This window comes from Peromyscus maniculatus, chromosome 13 (genome assembly GCF_049852395.1).
Source record: "Peromyscus maniculatus bairdii isolate BWxNUB_F1_BW_parent chromosome 13, HU_Pman_BW_mat_3.1, whole genome shotgun sequence".
In the NCBI taxonomy this organism is placed as follows: domain Eukaryota; kingdom Metazoa; phylum Chordata; class Mammalia; order Rodentia; family Cricetidae; genus Peromyscus; species Peromyscus maniculatus.
This window is the reverse complement of record NC_134864.1, coordinates 40,124,262-40,147,444: the sequence shown is the minus strand read 5'-3', so window position 1 is coordinate 40,147,444 and position 23,183 is coordinate 40,124,262. Positions and strand designations below refer to the sequence as shown.

At 38.1% G+C, this 23,183-nt stretch overlaps 1 protein-coding gene across 30 annotated transcripts in view; it reads right to left on the bottom strand.

The window, feature by feature from the left end:
• Positions 1-23,183, bottom strand: part of Usp37 (ubiquitin specific peptidase 37) — a 101,647-nt gene that overhangs the window by 43,783 nt on the left and 34,681 nt on the right. For 15 of the 30 annotated variants that reach the window (XR_013044077.1, XR_013044081.1, XR_013044079.1 and 12 more), the window contains 7 exons: positions 17,679-17,823; positions 15,544-15,611; positions 14,082-14,305; positions 11,124-11,295; positions 7,374-7,474; positions 1,955-2,130; positions 1,262-1,336 (listed from right to left, as the gene is read on the bottom strand). Coding sequence is in view for 21 of the 30 variants with exons in the window: in XM_042260102.2 (XP_042116036.1) it covers positions 1,262-1,336; positions 1,955-2,130; positions 7,374-7,474; positions 11,124-11,295; positions 14,082-14,237 (680 nt within the window). In the remaining 9 variants the exon portion in view is untranslated. Of the gene's footprint in view, positions 1-1,261; positions 1,337-1,954; positions 2,131-7,373; positions 7,475-11,123; positions 11,296-14,081; positions 14,306-15,543; positions 15,612-17,678; positions 17,824-17,926; positions 18,075-23,183 lie in introns of those variants that run through there. The other 15 variants (XR_013044076.1, XR_013044080.1, XR_013044084.1 and 12 more) reach the window with 4 other exon arrangements.

The window sequence follows — 23,183 nt, the reverse complement described above, 5'->3', positions numbered from 1 at the left end:
GAATGAGCAAGTGATTACTAGTCATTAAGGACTATGGTACCAGGAGCATCAAGAACTGGCACTATCACACCATAAAGTGTTAAGTCCAAGGGGCAGAGCAGCACCTACTGTACCTGGAATTTCATCAATATATTAAGAGTGGGCCAGTGACTATGACCAAGTAAAACAGTAATAACAAACCTGGACCCAGTTTGGACACCGGTACATAGTGAAAATCGACGTAAACCCCAGTAAAAGACTGTGCTAAGAGACAACAGTGAGGGAAGAGTTCTAAGGAAAGTATTTCACCACTGGCTGGGTGTGGACAGAGAAGAAGGTCACAACTACATACTAGCTGGCAGCAAAGGGTTTAGATGAATGATCAGGTATTGGAAGATCAGGAAGAAATGATGATGTACAGAGGAAATAAATGGATAAGTATGTATAAAGGACAAAGACCTATTTCATATGCTACTTTTCACCAGGAAAACACCCCTGCAAAGATCCTACAATATAACCTTTCAGACAGCCTCTGTCCTGAGCTATTTTTTCATCAATTAAAACAGCGATAGTGGCAGAGATCGACTCTATAGTATGGACATCCCTCATAAGAGTTCAGCTATTACTATTACATGTATAACACACTGTTCTACTGTGTGCTAGCTAGCCAGCAGCAGGCATTGATGCTGAGCTCTGATCTAGGCCCCTCTTATGAAACCAACTCTTCATTTGATTGCAAATGATTTTTAGCAAATTACTTCCACCCTAGAAAAGACAGTAAATGAGCCAGAGATAATTCAGTGGATAAAAGTACCTGACACCAAGTGTAATGACCTGAACTGTGAAGGAATAAATGTTGGTTAACTTGAGGCCAAGTTTACCATGATTTTTAGGACAGTCATAGGAAACTAACATTGTCTCTGGAAAATAAACCAGAAGAAAACCTAAAAGTCTGTATTGGCCTACTTGGACTGCTGTAACTAAACACCACAGACTGGCTACTACACCAGCTGATTTTCTCACAGTGTCAGCAAATTCAGTGACCTCATGGCTATGAACAGACCGTCTTCTTAATAGGTCGTCATAGGGCCAGTGGATATCTATTCCTAGTCTCAGTCCTTCTGGACCAGAGCTCCACCTTAACAGATGGCTGTAAATTCTCCCTAGGAATGTTAACTGGGAGTGATGTAAGAAGCACTGGTCAATTTCCCCTAGGAGTGTTAACTGGGAGTGTTGTAAGAAGCGCTGGTCAAATGCCACCAAGGCTCTCAAAGCAACTTACGATGATGAATCATTTTCCTTAGGATAATCTTCCGTCAGCTCCGAGCCAGATAACATTCTTTTCCTCTTTTCAGTGCTATGGAGAACAGATTAGAAAAAAAGACTACTTTTAAAAAGTTAGAATTCATACCATCAAAAATCATAAACCCAGGCTGGAAGAAAACTAAAATCGGTAAAGTGTTCGATGTGCAAGCACAAGATCTGAGTTCAAACTCAAGGACCCACATGAAAAGCTGGATGTGATTGTGTGCACCTACAATCTCCTTGAGCTTACTAATGATCTCCAAGACAGTGAGAAAACCCTGTCTCTAAAAAAGGGGTAAACAGTATCCGAGGAATGACCCTCAAGGTTGTCCTGTGGCCTTCTCTCTCTCTCTCTCTCTCTCTCTCTCTCTCACTCACTCACTCACACACACACACACACACACACACACACACACACACACACACAGAGCTGTATCTATACATGCACATCTACCCATACTACTATAATAGCCTGATTCTTTATACTCTACTTAATATACTGTTTTGTCTACATGTTCAATGCATGTCACTGACATAAACTGAGGACAAATACTTGTAATTAATTCTACATGAAAAATATGTTTTATATTGCTGCTTTTTTTCTCCTTGAAGTCCTAGAAGTCCCAAAAGACATTTATGAACAGGTTCTGAATGACTAAGTCTTTCCTACCGGTTTTCTAATAATCCTGATCTAAGAGGTGTTGATGTCAGCGTCAGAGAAGGAATCGTCCGGCTAACAGCCATTCCACTTCCGGCTACCGTCTTAATTGATCCTCGACTGGGGTTGCCAAGAACTTTTCGAAATGGATCATCTTTTGTTTCTAAACTTCCTCTTTTTGAAGAGGCCTGTAAGAATAAAGTGTGAGACAGTTAAATCTTTGGCTTAAGTGAAAGCATATTTTGTTTGAAACAGGATCTCATATGAACTCCAGAATGGCCTCAAACTTAATAAGTAGCAGAGGATAGCCTATCTAGAATTGGTCCTCCAGCCACCACTTCCTAAGTGCTAGGGTTATAAACATACATCACTATGTCTGGTTTATATGGTTTGAAGGACCAAACCCAGGGCTTCAGGCATGCTAAACAAGTCTTCTACCAAGTGAGCTATACCCCCAACCCAAATAGTAGATCAGCAATTTTTTTTAAAAAAGTTATTTATTTTTATTTCATGTGTACTGGTGTTTTACCTGCATGTATGTCTGTGTGAGGGTGTCAGATGCCCTGGAACTGGAATTACAGATAGTTGTGAGCTGCCATGTGAGTGCTGGGAATTGAACCTGGGTCCTTTAGAAGAGCATGCAGTGCTCTTAACCACTGAACCATCTCTCCAGACCCCTATACAAGCAATTCTTACTGAGTTAAAAAAGCTCTCCAGGAGATTCTGATATATTCAAGTGTGAGAAATTGAGTTTGACATTCAATTTCTTGTAGTACTTTATTTATTTATTTATGGTTTTAAGGAAGAGTCTTGCTCTGCAGTCCCAGTTAGCCTAAAACTCACCTTTTTTTTTTTTTTTTTTTTTTTTTTTTTGCTTCAGCCTTAAATACTGGGATTACAGACATACACAATCACATCTAACTCTCCCATAGTAGTCTTATAAATTTGAAACTCTTGGGGTTGATGAGATGACTCAGAGGCTAAAAGCATTTGTCACGTTAACTTGATGACCTGAACTGATTCCCAGAAGCATGTAAAAATGAAGGAAGGAGCGGGCGGTGGTGGCACATGCCTTTAATCCCAGCACTCAGGAGGCTGAGGCAGGAGGATCTCTGTGAGTTCGAGGCCAGCCTGGGCTACCAAGTGAGTTCCAGGAAATGCGCAAAGCTACACAGAGAAACCCCGTCTCGAAAAAACAAAACAAAACAAAAAAAAAAAAAAATGAAGGAAGGAACAAACTCCACAAAATTGTCCTCTAAGTTTTATACATTCTCTGTGGCATGTGTGCGCAGCTGCGTGCGCGCGCGTGCACACACAGACAATCCTAAGGCAAATCTGGATGCAGAAGGCAAGAACTCTATTTTAATTACTAACAATAACAAAAGCCAAGAATGGTAGTTGACACATGAAGTTTCAGGATCCGGGAGGCCAAAGCGGGAGGACCCCTGCAAGCTCAAGGGCAGCCTGGGCTACACAGTCTATTTCAGGCTAATCTAGAGTACAAAGTGAGACTGTATCTCAAAAGAAATCTCTGCAAAACCAAGAAAGTACAGAAAGACATGCTCTAGTGATCAGTAGAAGTGGTCTCTGAGGAAAAAAAATAAATCCTGATCATGATATGGAATGGTGACAAGGTTTGGGGATGTAGCTCAGTGTTACATGTTTAACACATCCAAAGCCTTGGAATCATGAAAAGGAAAAAAAAGAAAAAAGAAAAAAAGGAAGGAAGGATATAGAAGATGCAACATTAATATCAGATTGGCACAACTTAATATCAAATCAGGTATACTCAATAAAAGCCAGGTGATTCTTGAGGGAGTTAATTTGAGAAATAAAGCAAACATATGCAATAAAGGGACAAACGAAAATAAGCTAAAGTTTACTGACAAATGAATTAAGGGTCTACCTAATGGATGTTCAGTATAGTAACATGAACATAAGTGAATAGTAGCATTTCAGATGAATGTTCAGCCAGTGGTGTTTTATAAGTTGACATTAAGGATTATATGTTTCACCAGGCGGTGGTGGCGCACGCCTTTAATCCCAGCACTCGGGAGGCAGAGCCAGGCAGATCTCTGTGAGTTTGAGGCCAGTCTGTGCTACCAAGTGAGCTCCAGGGAGAAACCCTGTCTCGAAAAACCAAAAAAAAAAAAGAATTATATGTTTCTAGGACTGAAGAAATGTCTCAGTGTGGTTAAGAGCACTTACTGTTCTTGCAAAGGACCCTGGGTTCAATTCCCAGCACCCACATGGTGGCTGAGAACCACCCATAACTCCAGTTCCAGGTGATCTAATGCATGTGAAGAATAGACATACATGTTGGCAAAATACTCATATATAATAAAATGAATAAATTGAAAAAAGTGAAGAAAAACTCTGATTTTTCTATGAAATTATAGGGATTCCTCTACAGAATTATGGAGTCCAAATTACTTTCCTTTAATGGAATTATAACCTTAGGATAGGAAATAAACCTCAGGAAATAAATGAATGACTGTTAAGTTAAAATCAAATGGGTAGTATATTTTCATGGTTTATGGATATAGCTCACTAGCAGAGCACTTACAAGTATGCACAAGGCTCTAAATTATAGCCAAACACCACAAAATATAAAATTGTCAGATTTAGAAATCGAAGTAACTAACATTAAAAACAGAGATTAAGGAGTTGCAGAGATGGCATAGAAGTTAAAGAGCACTGGCTTCTCTTTCAGAGGATCCAGGTTCAATTCCTAGCATCCATCTGGTGGCTCACAACCACCTGAAACTCTAGTTCAAGAGGATCTGATACCATCTTCTGGCCTCCAAAGGCACCAAACACACATGTGGTGCACAGACATACAGGTAGGCAAAACAACAAAACACATAATATAAAAGTAATTAAAAAAAATTTTTAGCTCAAAAACTACTGACATTAAAATATTTTATAAAGATACAGATTGAACAGCTTCACTATTACCCTACCCTACCTGCCAAGTCCCACTATCTATTCTCCCAACCCACTGTTCTTTCCTTATTTCTCTAAGCAAAAAATATCTATCCTGTTTATTATATACTTGGTAGCATACTATCTATATAGTTTGGCCTTTTTTGTTGTTGAAAAAAATTAGTTTATTTACTTAAGTTATTCATTTATTTTATGTTTTGTCTGCATGTATGTTTGTGTGCCTAGTGCCAGCAGAGGTCAGAAAAGGACATCAGATCCCCTGGGACTGGAGTTATAGATGTTTTTGAGCCCCATGTGGATTCTGAGAATTATACCTAAGTCTTCTGGGAGGAGTAACAATACTCTTAACTGCTAAGTTAACTTTCCAGCCCTTTATTGGTTGAATTTTTGATCATGAAAGTATTTTACACCAAACCTATGATGGGGCTGAAGATATGGCCCAAAGGTTAAGAGGGCATACTGTTCTTGCAGATGGAGTAGAGTTTGGTTCCTAGCACCCATATCATGCAATTCACATACCTGTAAACCTAGTCCCACCCAGGAGGACCCAACGACTATGCAGAAAATTGTGTGGAATTAATAATATGGATGCATAAACATTTATAGCTGGGCTGTGGTAGCGCACACCTTTAATCCCAGCACTAGGGAGGAAGAGACAGGTGTATCTCTGTGAGTTTGAGGCCAGCCAGATCTACAGAGTTCCAGGACAGCCAAGGTTAACAAAGAAAACCTTATCTCAGAAAAAAATCAACCAACCAAACAAAAAACATTTATATCTGCTACACATTTTAACATTCTGGTATTTAAATTACTAACTATAAATCTGATCATCTCAAAATATACCTCAAAGAGGCCAGACCCCTCCACTCCTTCCCCAAAAATACACACTGATTCCATCTGTATAAAATTCAAAAAAAATACAACATATGCTAACAGAAAACACAAGAGTGTATTCTTTACACTCTTCTCCCACGATCATCATCATGGTCATCATTTTCATTATCATCCATATATGGTGGCCAACACCATTAACCCTAGCACTTGGGAGACAATGGCAAAAGCAGGAGGATCTCTTTGAGTTCGAGCCCCGCCTGGTCTAAAAAGCAACTTCCAAGACAGTCGGAAGTACATAGAGAGATCACCTCTAGATGAGCCTAGATAGATGGCTTAGCAGGTAAATGCACCTATCATAAAGCCTGACAACCCAAATTCAATCACCGGGATCCATGTGGTATAAAAAGAAAATGAATTCTGTAAGCTCTCCTCTGACCTCCAGGTATACATAGTTACACACACACACACACACACACACACACACACACACACACACACACACACACGAGAAAAACAATTACTCTGAAAACATAACCATGAAAAGAACCTAAAAGTCATTTAGCTCTTAATTATTGTTCAATCAAGTATTATCATCTAAGTACCACATCTCTGTACAAATATATTAACAGAAGAACTTTAAAGTTTCTGATTTTATACCTGGCTTTCCTTTCCAAACCAATTAAGAGACAACAACTGATAAATTGCAGTAAGATTATTTATTTACTTGTGCACACCAAGTCTCTCAGCTTGCTGAATATTATGAATAAAAGTTTTTTCAAAGCAAAGTTTGAAGTCATATAGTATAAAGACAAAGTTCATGATGTGCAGCAGACCCAAAGGCATCAAAGAAGCAGGAAACATTCTGAGGCTGTTTCTAGTAGTACCGCACACAGCCAGCTAGCCCCCTTTACATGTGCTATCTCAGAACTTCTAAGATGTTGGTGCTATCTCCATTTCATAGGTAGGTACTGAGGCTCAGGAAACTTGAGGAGCTTCATCAAACAATGACCCATGTTTGTAAGGGGCAGTACTATATGCAGAACTACTATGGTTCATTTTGATTACCTTGGGACATCAAGCAAAGGTTAAGTAAAACTATGTTATGTGTTTAGTAAAACTATGTAAGAAGGTAAAATTGAATTGTAAGACAAGAGTCAGTGGTGGTACACACCTTTAATCCCAGCACTCAGAGGCAGAGGCAGACAGATCTGAGGTCAGTATAGTCTACAGAGAAAATTCCAGGACAGCCAGTGCTATATAGAGAAACTTTGTCTCAAAAAAACCAAAAGGGGGGGGGGGGGAATAAGAAAGGAAAAAAAGGTAAAATTGTTGTAATACTTAGAAGCTGTTTTTAGAAAAACAAAGAGGCCGGGCAATGGTGGTCCACACCTTTAATCCTAACACTAGGGAGGCAGAGCCAAGCGGGTCTCTCTAAGTTGAGGTCTACAGAGGGAGATCCAGGACAGGCACCAAAACTACACAGAGAAACCCTGTCTCAAAAAAAAAAAAAAGAGGCAACCAAAGCGATGTCAAAGTACCACTGTGATGATGCTACAGTAAAGATCATTATCTAAACTCCACACCATGCAACTACTTAATATATCTGTGCTAATCCATTTTGTAAAAAGCAGTAAGATTCAAATGAACATACCTGATTGTCTGAGTAAGAAAGCTGTCTGCTAGTTTCCTTCTGAGGGGCCCTGCTGCCCAGAATAGGTCCAAAACTACCAGACCCTTGAGAAGGTTTCATAGCTGGTGGACAAAAATGAATAAACCACTTAATTTAATAAAAATATTCATCGTTATTTTTATGTAATACAGAAATGGAAGTGATAGCCAATTCTCTGATAGAATGTGCAACTGAGATATACAGTACTATTTAGGGATAAGAGTTCCAATAAAAGAATAAATAACATAAGAGGGTAGGCCACTTAATAGTATAAAATTGACAAGACAAAAGTAAAATTCTCAAACACAGTGTTTTATAATCAATAGTATGGAAGAGTAAATCACTGTATCTAGGGCATGAACACTTACACCAATGTCAAGAAAATATAGCAGAAATAGTAACAAGTATACTTTTAATTTAAAAAATACCACATTTGATTTTGGATTATGTATGTGTTTGTGGGTCGGCACATGTCACCACACTTGCACAGTCTTTGTAACCCCCATGACGGCAGGAAAAAAACCACCCGTTATCTTGACATGTGCACACTGTGGCACCGTGAGTGGGTCTACACAAGACCACAAAATAAATAGAGGTCAAAATAAATTTTTAGTTAAAGAAAAAAAGGAAGCAAGCAGAACAGTTTCTACTCCATAGAAATCCATGCTCATTTAGAAAAGTTCAAGGTACTTTACAAATAAGAACTTGTCTAACACTTCTCATCGTGCTTTCCTCATACAGCCGCCAAAGTCACAGTAAGGACTTGGAGTTTAAGGGCCAGAGAGATGTCTCAGTGGGCAAGAGCACTTGTGCCCTTGCAGAGGCCCCAGGTTTGATTGCCAGCACACACATGGTGGTTCAAAACCATCCGTTCACTTCTGTTCCAGGGTATCCAATGCCTTCTTCTGACCTCCACAGACACCAAGCACACACGTGGTGCACTTACAAACATGCAAACACTCACACATACAGTTAAAATAAGTCCAAGAAAGAAATTGCGTTTACTTGTGAATTTGGGCATTTTTTTTATGCATAAGATTCATCTACTTCCTGAATTCATTTTTTGCTGTTTTTTCCAATTCTCTCTTGAGTTTTCTTTCTCTTACTAGCTTAAATGATGGGTTTTTGTTTTATAATGATGTAACATTATGTCATATGGGAGAACAGAGTTTGAGTAGAGCCTGCACAATTGACCAAGACCCTATTTCAAAGTGTTAATGACATTAACATACTATTATGTGTGACTCAGCAGTAGATTGCTTGCCTAGCATCTGTGAGGCTCTGGGTTCAATCCCTGGAACCTCAGAAAGAAATTACTCTGTGACACCACTTTAAAGTTTTCCATCTTTTTTCTTTGCCATGGAGATTGTCTAAATGTTATAAAAGAGCCTAAGCTATCAATCATCTTTCCCACCCAGAGACTGTTAGAATTCAATCTTCTCCATTAATCACAATCTATCCTTTTATTTTATTTTATAAAAGTTTTTTTTGTTTTTTTGTTTTGTTTTGTTTTTAGAGACAGGGTTTCTCTAGGTAGCTTTGCGCCTTTCCTGGAATTCACTCTGCGACCCAGGCTGGCCTCGAAATCGCCGAGATCCGCCTGCCTCTGCCTCCCCAGTGCTGGGATTAAAGGCGTGCACCACCACCGCCTGGCTCATTTTATTTTTTTAAACTCAAATCTGTGATTCAAAAAATCTACTTAGGTGAAAGAAAAGTATCTAGTGTTACTATCTTAGCAATTTATCTTATACCAGATAATGTTATCAATGTTAAATCTTTTCTATTCCTGTACGTATTTTATAACATCCTTTCCTCTATCTTTATTTCATGTGTTATTACTGTGGAGAAGGTGTGAAGGGAGTATTTGCTATACAGTCCAGTTCAGGGTAGCCAGCACCTATTACCTCATCTGCAGCTTAGGCTGGCCTTTAACTTTCAATGCTCCTGCTCCTATCTCTTCAGTGAAGGGATGACAAATATGTATCACCATGACCAGCTGAATTTTTCAAGCTATTTTTATATGTGTTATTTAATACTAGTCCTTGCAATATATGTTGTTGTGCATCAAGGCCACTAAACCTAAAAAATTAAAAAATGGGCCGGGCGGTGGTGGCACACGCCTTTAATCCCAGCACTCGGGAGGCAGAGCCAGGCGGATCGCTGTGAGTTCGAGGCCAGCCTGGGCTACCAAGTGAGCTCCAGGAAAGGCGCAAAACTACGCAGAGAAACCCTGTCTCGAAAAACCAAAAAAAAAAAAAAAAAAAAATTAAAAAATGTGGTACATATACACAATGGAGTACTACTCCGCAGAGAAAAACAATGAAAGCATGAAATTTGCAGGCAAATAGATGAAACTAGAAAAAATCATCCTGAGTGAGGTAACCCAAACCCAGAAAGACAGTCATGGTATGAACTCACTCAAAAGTGGATTCTAGATATAAAATAAAGAACAATCAGATCACACCAAAAAAAAAAAAAAAAAAAAAAAAAATTAAAACGATTTGGCCAAAACCAAAGAGTATGTTAATCTTACAGCTAACTAATAACATCAATGACTTACTGAGTCTCTAACATGCATTTATCAGCACTCATTCTTTTAAAAAGCCTGGGTATGGTGGTACATGCTTATAATCCAAGCTATGTGGGAGACTGAGGTAAGAAAGTTCAAAGCCAGCATAGGCACTTTAGCTTGACCCTACCTCAAAATACAAATAAAAAGAATAGAAAATGTAACTTAGTGATAGAGTATTTGCCTAACATGAGAAAGACCCTTTGGATCTCCAGTGTGTATAAAATGCTTTCCACTCAGTTTTAAGACAGGGTTTTCTATGTAATAGCTCTAGCTATCCTGGAACACTCTTTGTAGACTAGGCTGGCAGAGATCCACCTGCCTCTGCCTCCCAAAGTGATGGGATTAAAGGCATGTGCCACCACACCAGGCTACACATTCTTAGACTGTCATTCAATTAATATGATGGCTATGGTAGACTAAAACAAAATAGAAATATAAACTCAATACCATTGTTTTAAGATTTGAAATAGTGCTATATGCAATTGCTTTTTTGAGACAGGGTCTTGCTACATAGACCAGACTGGCTTCAAACTCACAGTCCTAATGCCTTAGTCTCTCAAGTGTTAAGTGCTAGAGTTACAAGTATATGTACCACTATTGTACACCTCCCTCCCCTGTTCTTTCTCTCCTGTCCTTTCCTCAACAGGGTTGAACAGACTGGCTTTAAACAGTCTCCTAACCATAGCTTCCTGCTTGCTAAGACAGCAGGCATTTGCCATCATACTATTTGTATTCAGTATTGTTAATATTCAGTTAACATAGTTCAGGGTTGGTGGCATGAACATATGGATAGCTACTAAATAGAAAACCACAAAAACCTTAATTTGTAAGAATGGTGTAGTAATATATCAACTAAACATAAGAAAACTCATACTGCCACATCTTTATTCTCTGGAGGGAGGAGGAATCAGTCAGTACAAGACCTTGTGCATGCTAAGTACCTGCTCTACTAGAGCTACACTACACCTCCAGTATTACATGTATGTTCACTATGCCTGGTTTCTGTGTGCCGAGCTGTTAGGGACTCCAGAGCCTCATGCATCCTGAGCCTACATCCCTGGTGTAGGCTCTACCAATTGAGCCATACCCCCAGCCCTTAGTCATCATATTCTTTTAGACCTGTCTGTAATTGTCAGATTCGTGAGAAGATTAGCACTTACCTGCATGAAGCCTGTTTTGATGGACTGCATCTAGAAACAATCTCATTTCCTCTGCTTCCTTACTTGGTACTTTGTCAATAGATAAGAAGCTGTTATCTTGTAAAGTCAACATTAGGCGACTCTGTTTTGTTCCACTGGGTCGTAGCACCACATTTTTTATGTTATGACTTAGCTTAAAAAAAAAAAAATCTTTTCACACAAAATATACAACAAATTATAATTAAGTTGTCTAGAAATTGCTAAACTTCATACATTCCAATTTATCTTTCTCTCTTCCTCTTTCTTGATAAATTTAACTCAAATATATAACCTTTGTAAAAAGATTTATTTCTGTTTCATTATATGGATGCATGCATGTCTGAGTGTGGTTATGTACTGGCACCTATGAAAGCCAGAAGACACTGTGTTTCCTGAAGCTAGAGTTACAGGCAGTCATGAGCTACTCCACCTGAGTACTGGGAATTGACCTGGGGTCCTTTGCAAGAAGTGTTTGCTTTTAACTGCTAAGCCATTTCTCTAGCCTCAAATTTACTTTTTCTTTTCTTTTTTCTTTCTTTCTTTTTTTTTAAAGATTAGGTCCCACTATAGAGTCTACTTGGCCTGCAATTCACTATGTATATCAGGCTAGCCTCTAAACTTACACCACCAAGCCTCTGCCAAATGAGTGCTGGAATTAAATGTGTGTGCCACCAAGCCCAGTTCACATTTAGCTTTCCAAACCAACTTTTTATTACATTATATTCATTTTGTGAGTACTGGGGGAGGTGCCACAGAATGCCAGTGGAGGTCAGAGGAGAACCGTGGAGACTGGTTTCCCTCCACCATGTGATATGTACTTTTACCCTTTCAGCCATCTCTTTGAGTTTGTTTTGTTTGATGATCTCACTATATAACTTAGGCTAGCCTTCAACCCACTACATAATGAAGTCCAGTCTAGCCTTTGTTTTTCCACTGTCCAGCTTCTGAGTGCTGGAATTACAAGCATGTATCACTATACCAGAACAGAATATATGTGATATACAAAAACATCAGTAACTTTCACAGTTCAAAAGTATAAACAAATGGAGAGTTTATTTCCGTCAAATTCAAACATAAAGTTTAAATATATTTCTTTGAAAACTAATAAATATAATTTTTAAAATTTAATTTTTTTGTTTTTGTTTTTGAAGACAAAGTTTCACTGTGTATCCTTGGCTGTCCTAGAACTAGCTCTGTAGACCAGGCTGACCTTCAACTCAGAGATCCACCTGCCTCTGCCTTCTGAGTGCATGGATTAAAGGCATGCGCCACCACCTCCCAGATAAATTTATTTTATTTTTTTTATGTGTATGGGTAGTCTGCCTTCATGTATATTTCTTGCCTAGTGCCCTCAGAGGCAGAAAAAGTTATTGGACACCCTGGAACTGAAGTACAGACAGTTATGATCCACCATCTGGATGCTGGGAAATGAACCCATGTCCTCCCGAACAGCAGCCAGTGCTCTTAACTGTCAGACCATCTCTCAAGGCCTGATGAATATAATTTTTTTTTTAAATACATGTGCTTTTAATCACTGAGCCAGCCATCTCTCTAGACTGCTTTTTTTTTCCTTTGAGATAGTCTCGCTATGCACCCTAAACTGGCGTCAAATTCACTATGCAGACCAGGCTAGACCTGAAGTAGTGATTCTCTTGTATGAGATTCTCAAATGCTGGGATCATAGGAATATGCTACCATGCATAGCTATGTTCTAAATTCAACTCACACAAAAATCAGCAGCTCTTAGCGCCACAATAGTAGTACAGAAGGTTAAAAAAAATAACTATTTAAAATTTTCATTACATTTTATGTGTATATATGTGTGTATGTATATGGTGTGCACATGTCATAGCATGTATGTATAGGTCAGAGGACAACTTGTGGGAACTGATAATCTCCTTCCATCATATGGGTCCTAAGGAACAAACTCAGATCACCAAGCTTTGTGGCAGGTGTCTTAATCCACTGAGCCACCTTGCTGGCCCAATAGCTATTTTTTTAAAGATTGTGACAAGTAATAAAGAACCTTCAAATTTTTAGTGCTATAAGAAGATAACTGTAAAACAATCATCCATTAAAGTCCATGACATATGACAGGATTATTTAGGACATAGAAACTTTTAGAAGGCACTAAAAAAAAAAAAATCCCATTAAATGAATCTAGTAAATACTTAAAAGAAAAAAAAAAGATGAACTAAGATTATCGTGTGTGTGTGTGTGTGTGTGTGTGTGATGTTAGAGACTGAATCCAAGGTTCTGAGCACTGTAGGCAAGTGCTACCACTTAGCTCATACTCAGCCCCACATTTTCCTAAACATGTCCTTATGGCCCCATCACTTTGTGATATGTGCCCAATCTCATCTGAGACAAGTTCTGACCAGGTGGCCCAGGTTGGCCTTGCATTACAACCACTACTGACTCAGCCTCCAAAGTGCTAGGATCATAAGAGCACTTCCAATCTAGCCTAATAGGGCTTTGTGTATTGTTATTACTATTGTTTTCTTTGGGGCTACATTTTAGTATACAGATCCATATCACGTTATTTTTTGAGACATAGTTTCATATAACCCAGGGTGGCTTCAAACTTTCTTTGTGACTCAAGATAACCTTGAACTACTAATCTTCCTGTCTCTACCTCTCAAGTGTTAGGATTACAGGTATAAATCACTGCTCATGACTCTTAACATGGCCTTTGAACTAGTTGAAGTATCTGGTACTGAAACCTCTCTAAGTTCTTTCCCACTGGTTTCCTTTCCAATAATGGTGACCGCTTCCTACTCTTTATTAAATCCAACAATACTACTGAGTAATTTATAAAACCAACACGGAAAAGTACCAGTGTCATGGAAGTACAGGGCCACTTGACTACAACTATGACACAGTGTGGCTGGTCAGTGAAAGATTTCACTAAGGAACCATTCCAATCAAAATCTGTTATACCTGAAACATCCTTGGAATTCCACCAGTGTTGTAGTGAACAACTAGGCTGATTTTATTGTCTTTTTCCACAATTTCAAAGGATCCTTCTTTCCACTTTGTAATCCCAGTCTGCATACTTCGAATCCTGATAGGACCATATATCTTCAGAGGAGACATATTTTCTTCAAAAATAAATTGCTTTTAGCCAAATTAAAAAGCAAAAATATATGTTCACCTGACAGATTCTAAAGAAGAAAAATACAACAAGTTACAAGTGATTAAAAACAGAGTTTTAAAGAGAATACTTAATGAACCATTTTACATCTTTCTCCATTTGGGAAAAAAAAATCATTTAGTCTCTACAGAAAATAATCTTACTCCTTCCCTAAGAACCATCCATATTCATCATTACCATTTCCCAAAAGCATTTAACTTTAGACAAATATTCAAATTCATTCAAGTTTCCAGAATAAATGATTTGTTTCTTTGCTGCATGTGTGTGATGTGTGTGCATGACTAGACACACACATACAGCACTTGTTTGACACAAGGTTCCTTTTGTTCACTGCTGCATCCATCAGGCTAGTGAACCCATAAGCTTCCAGGGATTCTCATGTCTCTGCCTCCGATGTCCTGTAGGAGTATGCTGGGATTACAGACACGTATGCCTCTGTCCAGCTTATATGTGGGTTCTGGGGATTCAAACTCAGGTCATCAGGCTTGGTCATTGAGCACTTTATCCACTGAGTCATCTTCCCAAAAGCTTGAATGAACTTCTAATACTTATTTATAACAATAATAGCATAGGTTATCTAACACTACTCAACTAGACTTGCCCAAAGTCAGCAAATAAAATTATAGTAATAGGTGTTTATCAGATAGTACTACATATATAAATGCACAAATATCTAAAATTGTGAAACCAATTTTTTTTTACGTATTTTCATCTTCTAAAACAGTATCTCTAAAATGGATTCTTGCTTATAAGTTTATAAATGGAAAATCTAGAAAAGATAATATAAAAGGGATATTAGGTCTAGAAATTGGGAGCCAATTCTTTCACTAACTTATAACTTCTTCTCTGATATTAGTGCTGTCAACCATAAAGTTGAACAGCTAACAGGAAAATGTTGGGGGATAAAATAACATGTATACTCGGCTGATACTATTAACATTTACAGAGTTAGCATCCATGTGCCAAATTATTCCTTCTATGTAATATCCCTTTTTCCAAAGACCTCAATAAATCAGAGGTTAACAGGAGTTATAAATCAACTGTCTGTGAGAGAGAAATGATGCAGGCAGATAAAACATGTATAGGTGCTACCAAATCTAGCTAACTGCTAGCATGTGAACCTTGATTTGCCAGATCACTTTTTTCTTGTTTTTCACAAAAATGAACTTTACATAAAATTATTCATCTTATATTGTAAGCAATAAATTTAAATTTATTTTTAAAAGCTAGAAATCAAACAAAACCCACTTGCAGGCAGGAGGCGACTAGTTTGGGGTCCTGTAGTTCAAAGCCTGTAGTTACTGCACAGGAAGTAACTAGGAGTCAAAGAAGACGTTTACAAACATTTGAGAGTTCAATGCTCTTATGCATCTTAAGTTCTTCATTAATATTTATTCACACCCTCAAAAATTTCTGAGGGCCAACTGTGGCCACATTTAAATATTAACAATTTATTGAACATATAAAATCAAAACAATAAAGTCTATTATTATGCCTATTTATATGAAATTTTGCTCAAACTAGTAACCCTACAGAAACCTGAACAAGCAACCTGCATTTGTAATACATTTTAGCAATTATTTGTGGCTCTATTGTTTGTACAAGTCCTTGAGATTTTTTTCCATTCTGTCAGGATTAGAAAGAATATGTTGTTCCTCTCCTACACTCACTTCCCAAGCCAGAAGAATCATTAGAACTAGCTGTGACCTTATACGATATTTTGGTGTTGTACTAGAAACAAGAGGTCAGAATTCTGTGAATTCTAACTAACTCCATATGCCTTTCAGGTAACTTTCCAACTACAAATCAAGTAGATTCACTCTCCATCTTAGTATTAGTCGATGGCTTTTAATTGTCTTCACAATTAAATACAAACTCATTAACATGATATCAAGGCCTCATGATCCAGGCCCCCAATATCTACTTCCCTGTAAGTGCCCTCTCAATCCAGCCATCTCAACTAAAAAATTTACCCAAAAGCCATGTATTCTCAGGACACTGAATCTCTACATACTGTGGTCACATCTCTTAGTTTTCACATATTCTCCCCTTCTGACCTCATTCCTTCTCTTGGTTCTAAAATCAAGGCTCAACTTAGATGGTCCCCTCTTTAGGAAACTTTCCTGACTACTTCCATTGGTTCTCTTCCTCATACCCATTCTGAGGCTATTTAAATCCTTCATATTCCTGTTGTACTTTGTGCTGACTGACACATCACACTGTTAGCTATGTATTCCTTTGTTTCTATTTGAAGACAGGGAATATGTTCTTTAATCTCATTAATTATCATTGTTCAAGAATGATGAACAAGTTGGGCATGGTGGCACACACCTTTAGTCCCAGCACTTGGGAAGCAAAGGCATGAAGACTACTGTGAACTTAAGGCTATTCTAGCCTATACACAAGTATCATATCAAAGATACAAAGTAAGTACATCCAAAAGAGATGTTGTCTTTTCAATTTTTTTCATCTTTCCTTCTACCTCTCCCTGAAAAAAGTTTTAAGTCTTATCAAATTCTTTCATTTTTCTTTATAGCTCATTATTGATTAGGGTATCAAAAGGGAATATAAAATACCATGATCTTGGTGTTTATTAAAAATATCATTATTAAATAAAACTTAGAAATGAAATTTCACATCTACTCAAGTATACATGAAATTTAAAAAATCTTATTTCTAACTCTAAATGCAAATTTTGGTTATAAGTATAAAATTTTACTTCGTAACTTCATATGTTGAACATTTTCTTAGCCATGTCAACTAGCAACTTTATTTTCTTCTAATGAAAATACTGAAAGATACAGAACATAAAATTAGAGCATACAATAAAAACGTTCAGTACTTCTTTTATACTAAATGAATGAACAATAACCACGCTTGAGCTTGCCCTACTTGCTTAAGAGACAGTTTCCTTTTCAGTATAAAGTATATATAGAAACAATTTAAAACATTTTTGAGGGGGGAGACAGGATCTTACACTGTAGCACAGTGTGATCTAGAAGGCACTGTCTAACACAGGCTGGCTTCAAACTCATAGCAATTGTTTTAGGCCCGCGACACCCCCCACCCCACCCCCAGTGCTGGGTTACAGGTGTGAGCCACGATGCCGGGTGTCAGTCAGATCTCCCATAAACAGGAGAAAAAGATCCCTTGAACACTAACAACTATCCTATTTTGAGCGTTCCATGCAAGCTCATATTGCAAGCTATCTGTCTTTTTTTTTTTTATTCATTTACTTAAATACACACCTATCAGGCATTCTTTGGTAAAGAAATCATGAGAAAGCATAAATGTATAATTACACAGTAAGCATAAAAATCTGTCAATTCTTGTCTATTTGCATAATCCTGGAAACATAGAACCAAAACAAAAACAATACTTACTTTTCAGTGACTTTTAGTGAAAATTTTCACGTAATAATAATTCACTTTTATTCTGCTTCTTGTGCCAAAAGTAATGTATTTTTCTTGAGAAATTATTCATATTCTTCAGCTCGACCAGTGGTCCCTCCAGGAGTCATCAACTCAGCTAAAGAAAATATAAGTGTGCTTTAAAACACTCCAACATATGAAATTAAAACAAAAAAATGACTAATGTATGTAAAAAAGATTCATTTAAAGACCACTCTTACTGAAAATACTTAAAGTGCAACACATTCATCCCTCACGAACTAGGGATGTGCCTGCAGTGGAGAATGAGGAACTATACCAAGAGCCTGCAAGTCCATCACCCTGTGTCTTGCTCTTATTTATTGCTATTAGATTTTGAAACTAAGCAGTGAGAAAGTACATCCTTTGTTGACTTTAGAAACATTGTTACATCATAACGGTCTAAAAGAGGGCTTGTCAGTTACGTTGATCTGTAGTTTTTAAAGCTGGAAAGGGGCAATCTTCATTTACCTTTCAGAAAGTTCTTAAAAAAAAAAAAAAAAAAAAAATTCTTTCTTAATTTCAAGTCCCTCTAAACCTAACTTTCTCTGAAACCCTACCACAAACTTGAGCACAACAATATCAACTTTGAACTCACCCGTTCATTTAGAAAAAAAGGATCTGATTTACTCTAGTTAGAAGACACTGTAGCCGGAGACACAAATGTGAAAATGACACAGTACAAGACCAGCTACTGTTCCTTGATTTCCCTATGTTGATCCTTTCCATCATCATTCTGGCAAGAAGTCTTAACATCAGCTCTAAGCTCCTTCTCTCCTATTCATCACCCAATCTTTTCAAAAGTACTAATTCTCTAATTCAGAAACTCATCACTTTGGGACAGGGGTGTGGATCCCTTGGTATGGTACTTGCCAGCATGCACAAAAACCTGGATTTCATCATCAGCAAAGGATTAACTGGTGTGCCTCTATCCCAACACTTGGGAGGTGGAAGCAGTTCAAGGTTCATCTTCATCTACATAGTGAGTTTCAATGCCAGCCTGAGCTACATAACAGCCTGTCTCAAAATAAGTAAGTTAATTAATTCAAATCATTTCTTTAAAACATCACCCTATCCAGTAAGTTTTATACATTTACTAAGCACAGTGCTAAGTATCAAACACTTTCATTTAATAGTAATAATTTTAGAGGACAGGGTTTATCACTGTATCTTACAGATAAAGGAAAATGAGGCTTTCAGGGATTAAGAAATAGATGCAGGGGGCTAGAGAGATGGCTCAGTAGTCAAGATCATTTGTTGCTCTTGCACAGGACCTGGTCTTGATTCCCAGCACCCACATGATGGCTCATAACCACCCATAACTCCAGTTCTGGGCAAGATATTCTCTTCTCACTTCCACAAGCAACAGGCACAGATGTGGTATACATACATACATACATATGTGCAGGAGAAACACACATAAAAGTAAACAAATCTTTTAAAAATGAAAAGAAATTAGTGTAGAGTCACTAAGAGACAAAGCTATGCACAAACCCAAAACCTTTTCCCTGCCTTTTTTTTTTTTTTTTTTTTTTTTGGTTTTGTTTTTTGAAACAGGATCTCATATAGCTTAGACTGGTTTTGAACTATGTAGGTGGAGGCTGACTTTGAACTCTTCAAGTGCTGGGATTACAGGTATACACCACTATATCTGGCTGGAACCCACATTTATAACCACCACCACAGGTCATCCTCGTCAATGAATTGTGTGAGTCACTTCCCAGTGACCATTCTCAAAGGATTTTATCAATGAATCCTTTCATACAATAGTCTTTCTAAAGAATCATTTCCCCACTTTAGGAACTAAAGTACAAGCTAGCTGTTTTCACAGCCTTCTCCCTAATCAGGCACAAGAACTTAGGTACATTTCTGGTATATTACAGCAAAATAAACAGTACACGTGCTACTAATACTGTTAACTCCATTATAAACATTTTTACTTGCTCACTACGAATTGGAAAATAAAATTTTGACATCTATACACTTCATATTTTTATTGTTTTCTGTATAAACTCTTTAAGTCCTAAAGCATGTTATTAAATTTTTAATACTGACTTCCTTAACTACCAAGAACTGTTTTATATATTTGTAGAAATCTCATCTTTTTTAGTTTCAATTTAACCTGTTGCTAAAATATATAAACCACTCTGCTGATTTTTAATGACCTTCTTTCATAACAAAAAAAAAAAAAATCATAAAATAGAGCCTGTAGGAATGGCCCAACAGGTAAAGGCACTAGCTGCCCAAGCTTATGGCATGAGTTCAATCCCTGAATCCAACAGTGAAAAGAGTGAATTGACTATTGAAAAGTATCCTCTAACCACCTCAACACACATGCAACGGTACACATGGACACCACACCAATAATACAATTTTTTAAAGTCCATGAGACTAATAGACAAATAAGATGAAGTTACTGTCATAATGGAAAGAAATCTGATCTAAAGATTTATCTCTAATCTACAAAAGAAAAGATTTATTAACATTAGACTGTCTAAAATCTGAATGATTTGGCGGGGGTGGAGGATTGGCACACATCTTTAATCCCAGCACTCAGGAGGCAGAGACAAGTGGATCTCTGTGAGTTCCAGACCAAGTTGGTCTACAGAGCGAGTTCTAGGACAGGCATCAAAGCTACACAGAGAAACCTTGTCTCAAAAAAAACCAAAAGAAAAAAACAAACAAACAAAAAAGAGAATGATTTGATAACACGGGAATAAATAAAAATATCCTAAACTGGAGACCCTGTGCTGCTCTTTGTCTCCTGCTCATTTTAAAAACTCTATGGCTAGAATCCAGGCTGCCAGCATGCTAAGCAAGCACCCTACAGCTGAGCCACATTCCCATCTGTTTTCCTTTGCAGAATGAAGTGTCTGTTGAAAGATTATCAGAAAACCGATGCTTTCAAAAGACAGCATCTTATACCTGCATAAGTTTACGGCAATTTCCAATTTGATTCATTTATCCAATTCTTGAGAAATGAAAACAAAAGTGAGTCGCTTTATTTTCATTTTTTTTACTCCGTGTGTGTGTGTGTGTGTGTGTGTGTGTGTGTGTGTGTGTAAGAGATCAGTTATATTTACAGGACTGGGTTCTGCCTAAAGTGGCTTTTATCTAACCTGGATGAGAGAGTAGAGGAGAAAAAAATCAAGAGAAGGCTTCACTGAGAAAGTATTGCTTAAGCTGAAAATTAAGGCATAGCTGATTGAAGGATGGTAGCGCTGGAACAATCCAGACAAAGTAGTGTGTGCAAAAGCCCTAAGCTAGAAATGTATGTTAACACAAACTAAATCAGTATGGCTGAATGTTAGTTAAGAGAAAGGGGGGCTGGAGAGACGGCCCGGCGGTTAAGAACACTGGCTGCTTGCTCTTCCAGAGGACCCGGGTTCAATTCCCAGCACCCACATGGCAGCTCACAACTGACTGTAATTCCTGACACCTTCACACCAATGCACATAAAATAAAGTTTAAAAAAAATTCTTAAAAAAAAAAAGAGAGAGAAAGAAGGAAGGAAAAAAGAGAAAGGAAGAAAGAAAGAAAGAAAAGAAAAGAGAAAAGAAGAGGGCAGAATATGAAGCTAACGAAGTAGGCAAGAACCAGGTTATGTAGAATCTGCGCCCCCCCCCCCAGCCTAGGCTGGTGTCTCTGAGGAGGACCTTGAGTTCCTGATTCTCCTGTCTCTGCCAGTTTTATATGATGCTGGAGCTCAAATCCAGGGAGTCATCATCCTAGGCAAGCATTTCAGCAACTGAACCATATCCCAGGAACAGGATTTTAAATTTTATCTTAAAGTAATAAGCACCTTAGCAATGGGAAAGTCACAGAGGATTTCAAGCAAAGGAATTATATGTTATTTTTGAATGAATGGAGAAGTGGAGTTTGGGAAGCATAGAAAACAAGAGAAAAAAATACAACAACAAAAACAAACAAACAAAAAAACCAGGAAGATCAGATAGGAAAGTAGTGATGTTTAACTCATAATTACAGTATCAATTAATTCTTACTTGCAAGTTTTTGTGTGTCAATGCTTTACCAACTTTATAGCACTCATCACAATTCACTAAGGTGAGAACTCTTATTACTATTTTACAGGTGAGAACAGGAGCCAGAGACATCAAGTCCACATGAAAAAGAACTGTGGTTTGAACTAGAAAAGTAAAAGTGAAGATGGTCACAGAGAGATGCAAGACATATACCGGAAGTAAAATAGGACTTGGAGAGGAGATGAACACACAGGATGAAGAAATCAAAAATGCCTCTACCCAGTGTAACTGAACACACAGACATGTCACATGAAAGTGGACATGCCACTTATGGACACAGACACTGGAAAGGTGAGAATCTGAGTACAGAGAAAAAGATCTCGAGACTCTGGTTTTAGCCCACGCCTTTAGTCCCAGCACTCGGGAGGCAGAGTCAGGCGGATCTCTGTGAGTTTGAGGCTGGCCTGGTCTACAGTGCTACACAGAGAAACTATCACAAAAAAAAAAAAAAAAAAAAAAAAAAAAAAAAAAAAAAAAAAAAAAAAAAAAACACCTCTCTAGTTTTAGAGGTGTTATATTTGAAATTCCTAAGGGGGGGCCGAAATCAAGTTGAGATGTTAAGCAGACAGCCATCTATTTGAATATGGAGCTGAAAATAAAAATTCACACGTTATCATCATATAGTGGAATTTAAAGCTTAGAGAGGAATGGAAGGACAACTGAAGAGAACCCCAGCCCGAAATCAAATCATCATACCCTGCCAAAACTTCTCACCAAGACAACTGATTCTGCCTGTCACTGAGTTTTTCAGTGCCTCAGTTACCTCTGTCACTTTAGGCCCTTCGTCCGCCATTAAACGCGAAGCATCTCAATGCCACCGACGGACCCTTTTCTAGCACTGTACGTTTCTTTAGGCAATGTCACGCATTTGCATGGTTCCAAATTTCAACCATGCAAATGACACACACAACATACAAACACACATGCATCTATAGGTCTGGCCCAGGGTCCTCCTCTCATCTCTTAACCCAATAAACCCAAATGCCTCCTCAACGTTCTCTTAGATCATCTCTTTCAGCTAGAGACTCATCAGGTACTGTAACTCGCTGAAAGAATACCCCCAAAACCACTACAGTACAACTCTCCAAAGACACGGAACTTTATTACCAGTTACCATTTTTTTTTCACCCGATCTTGATTTAAAATTGGTAAACGGGACATCGTCGTTGTGACTAGACACGGGAAGCAATCAAATGCACGGCAAGAATCACACTCCCTGACTCCTGGTGAGCACTGTTTAAGAGGAGGAGGAGGAGAGTCAAGAACGGCCAAGAGGGCGAATGACTATGGCATCCAAAGTCTGAAGGATTATGTGGCAACGGAAGTCACCTGGACAGACAGCAGGCCTTGCTGGGAGGCAAGCCGAGACCACCACCACCCGAGCGAACAGGGGCCGCCAGGTTTAGGATGCGGACAG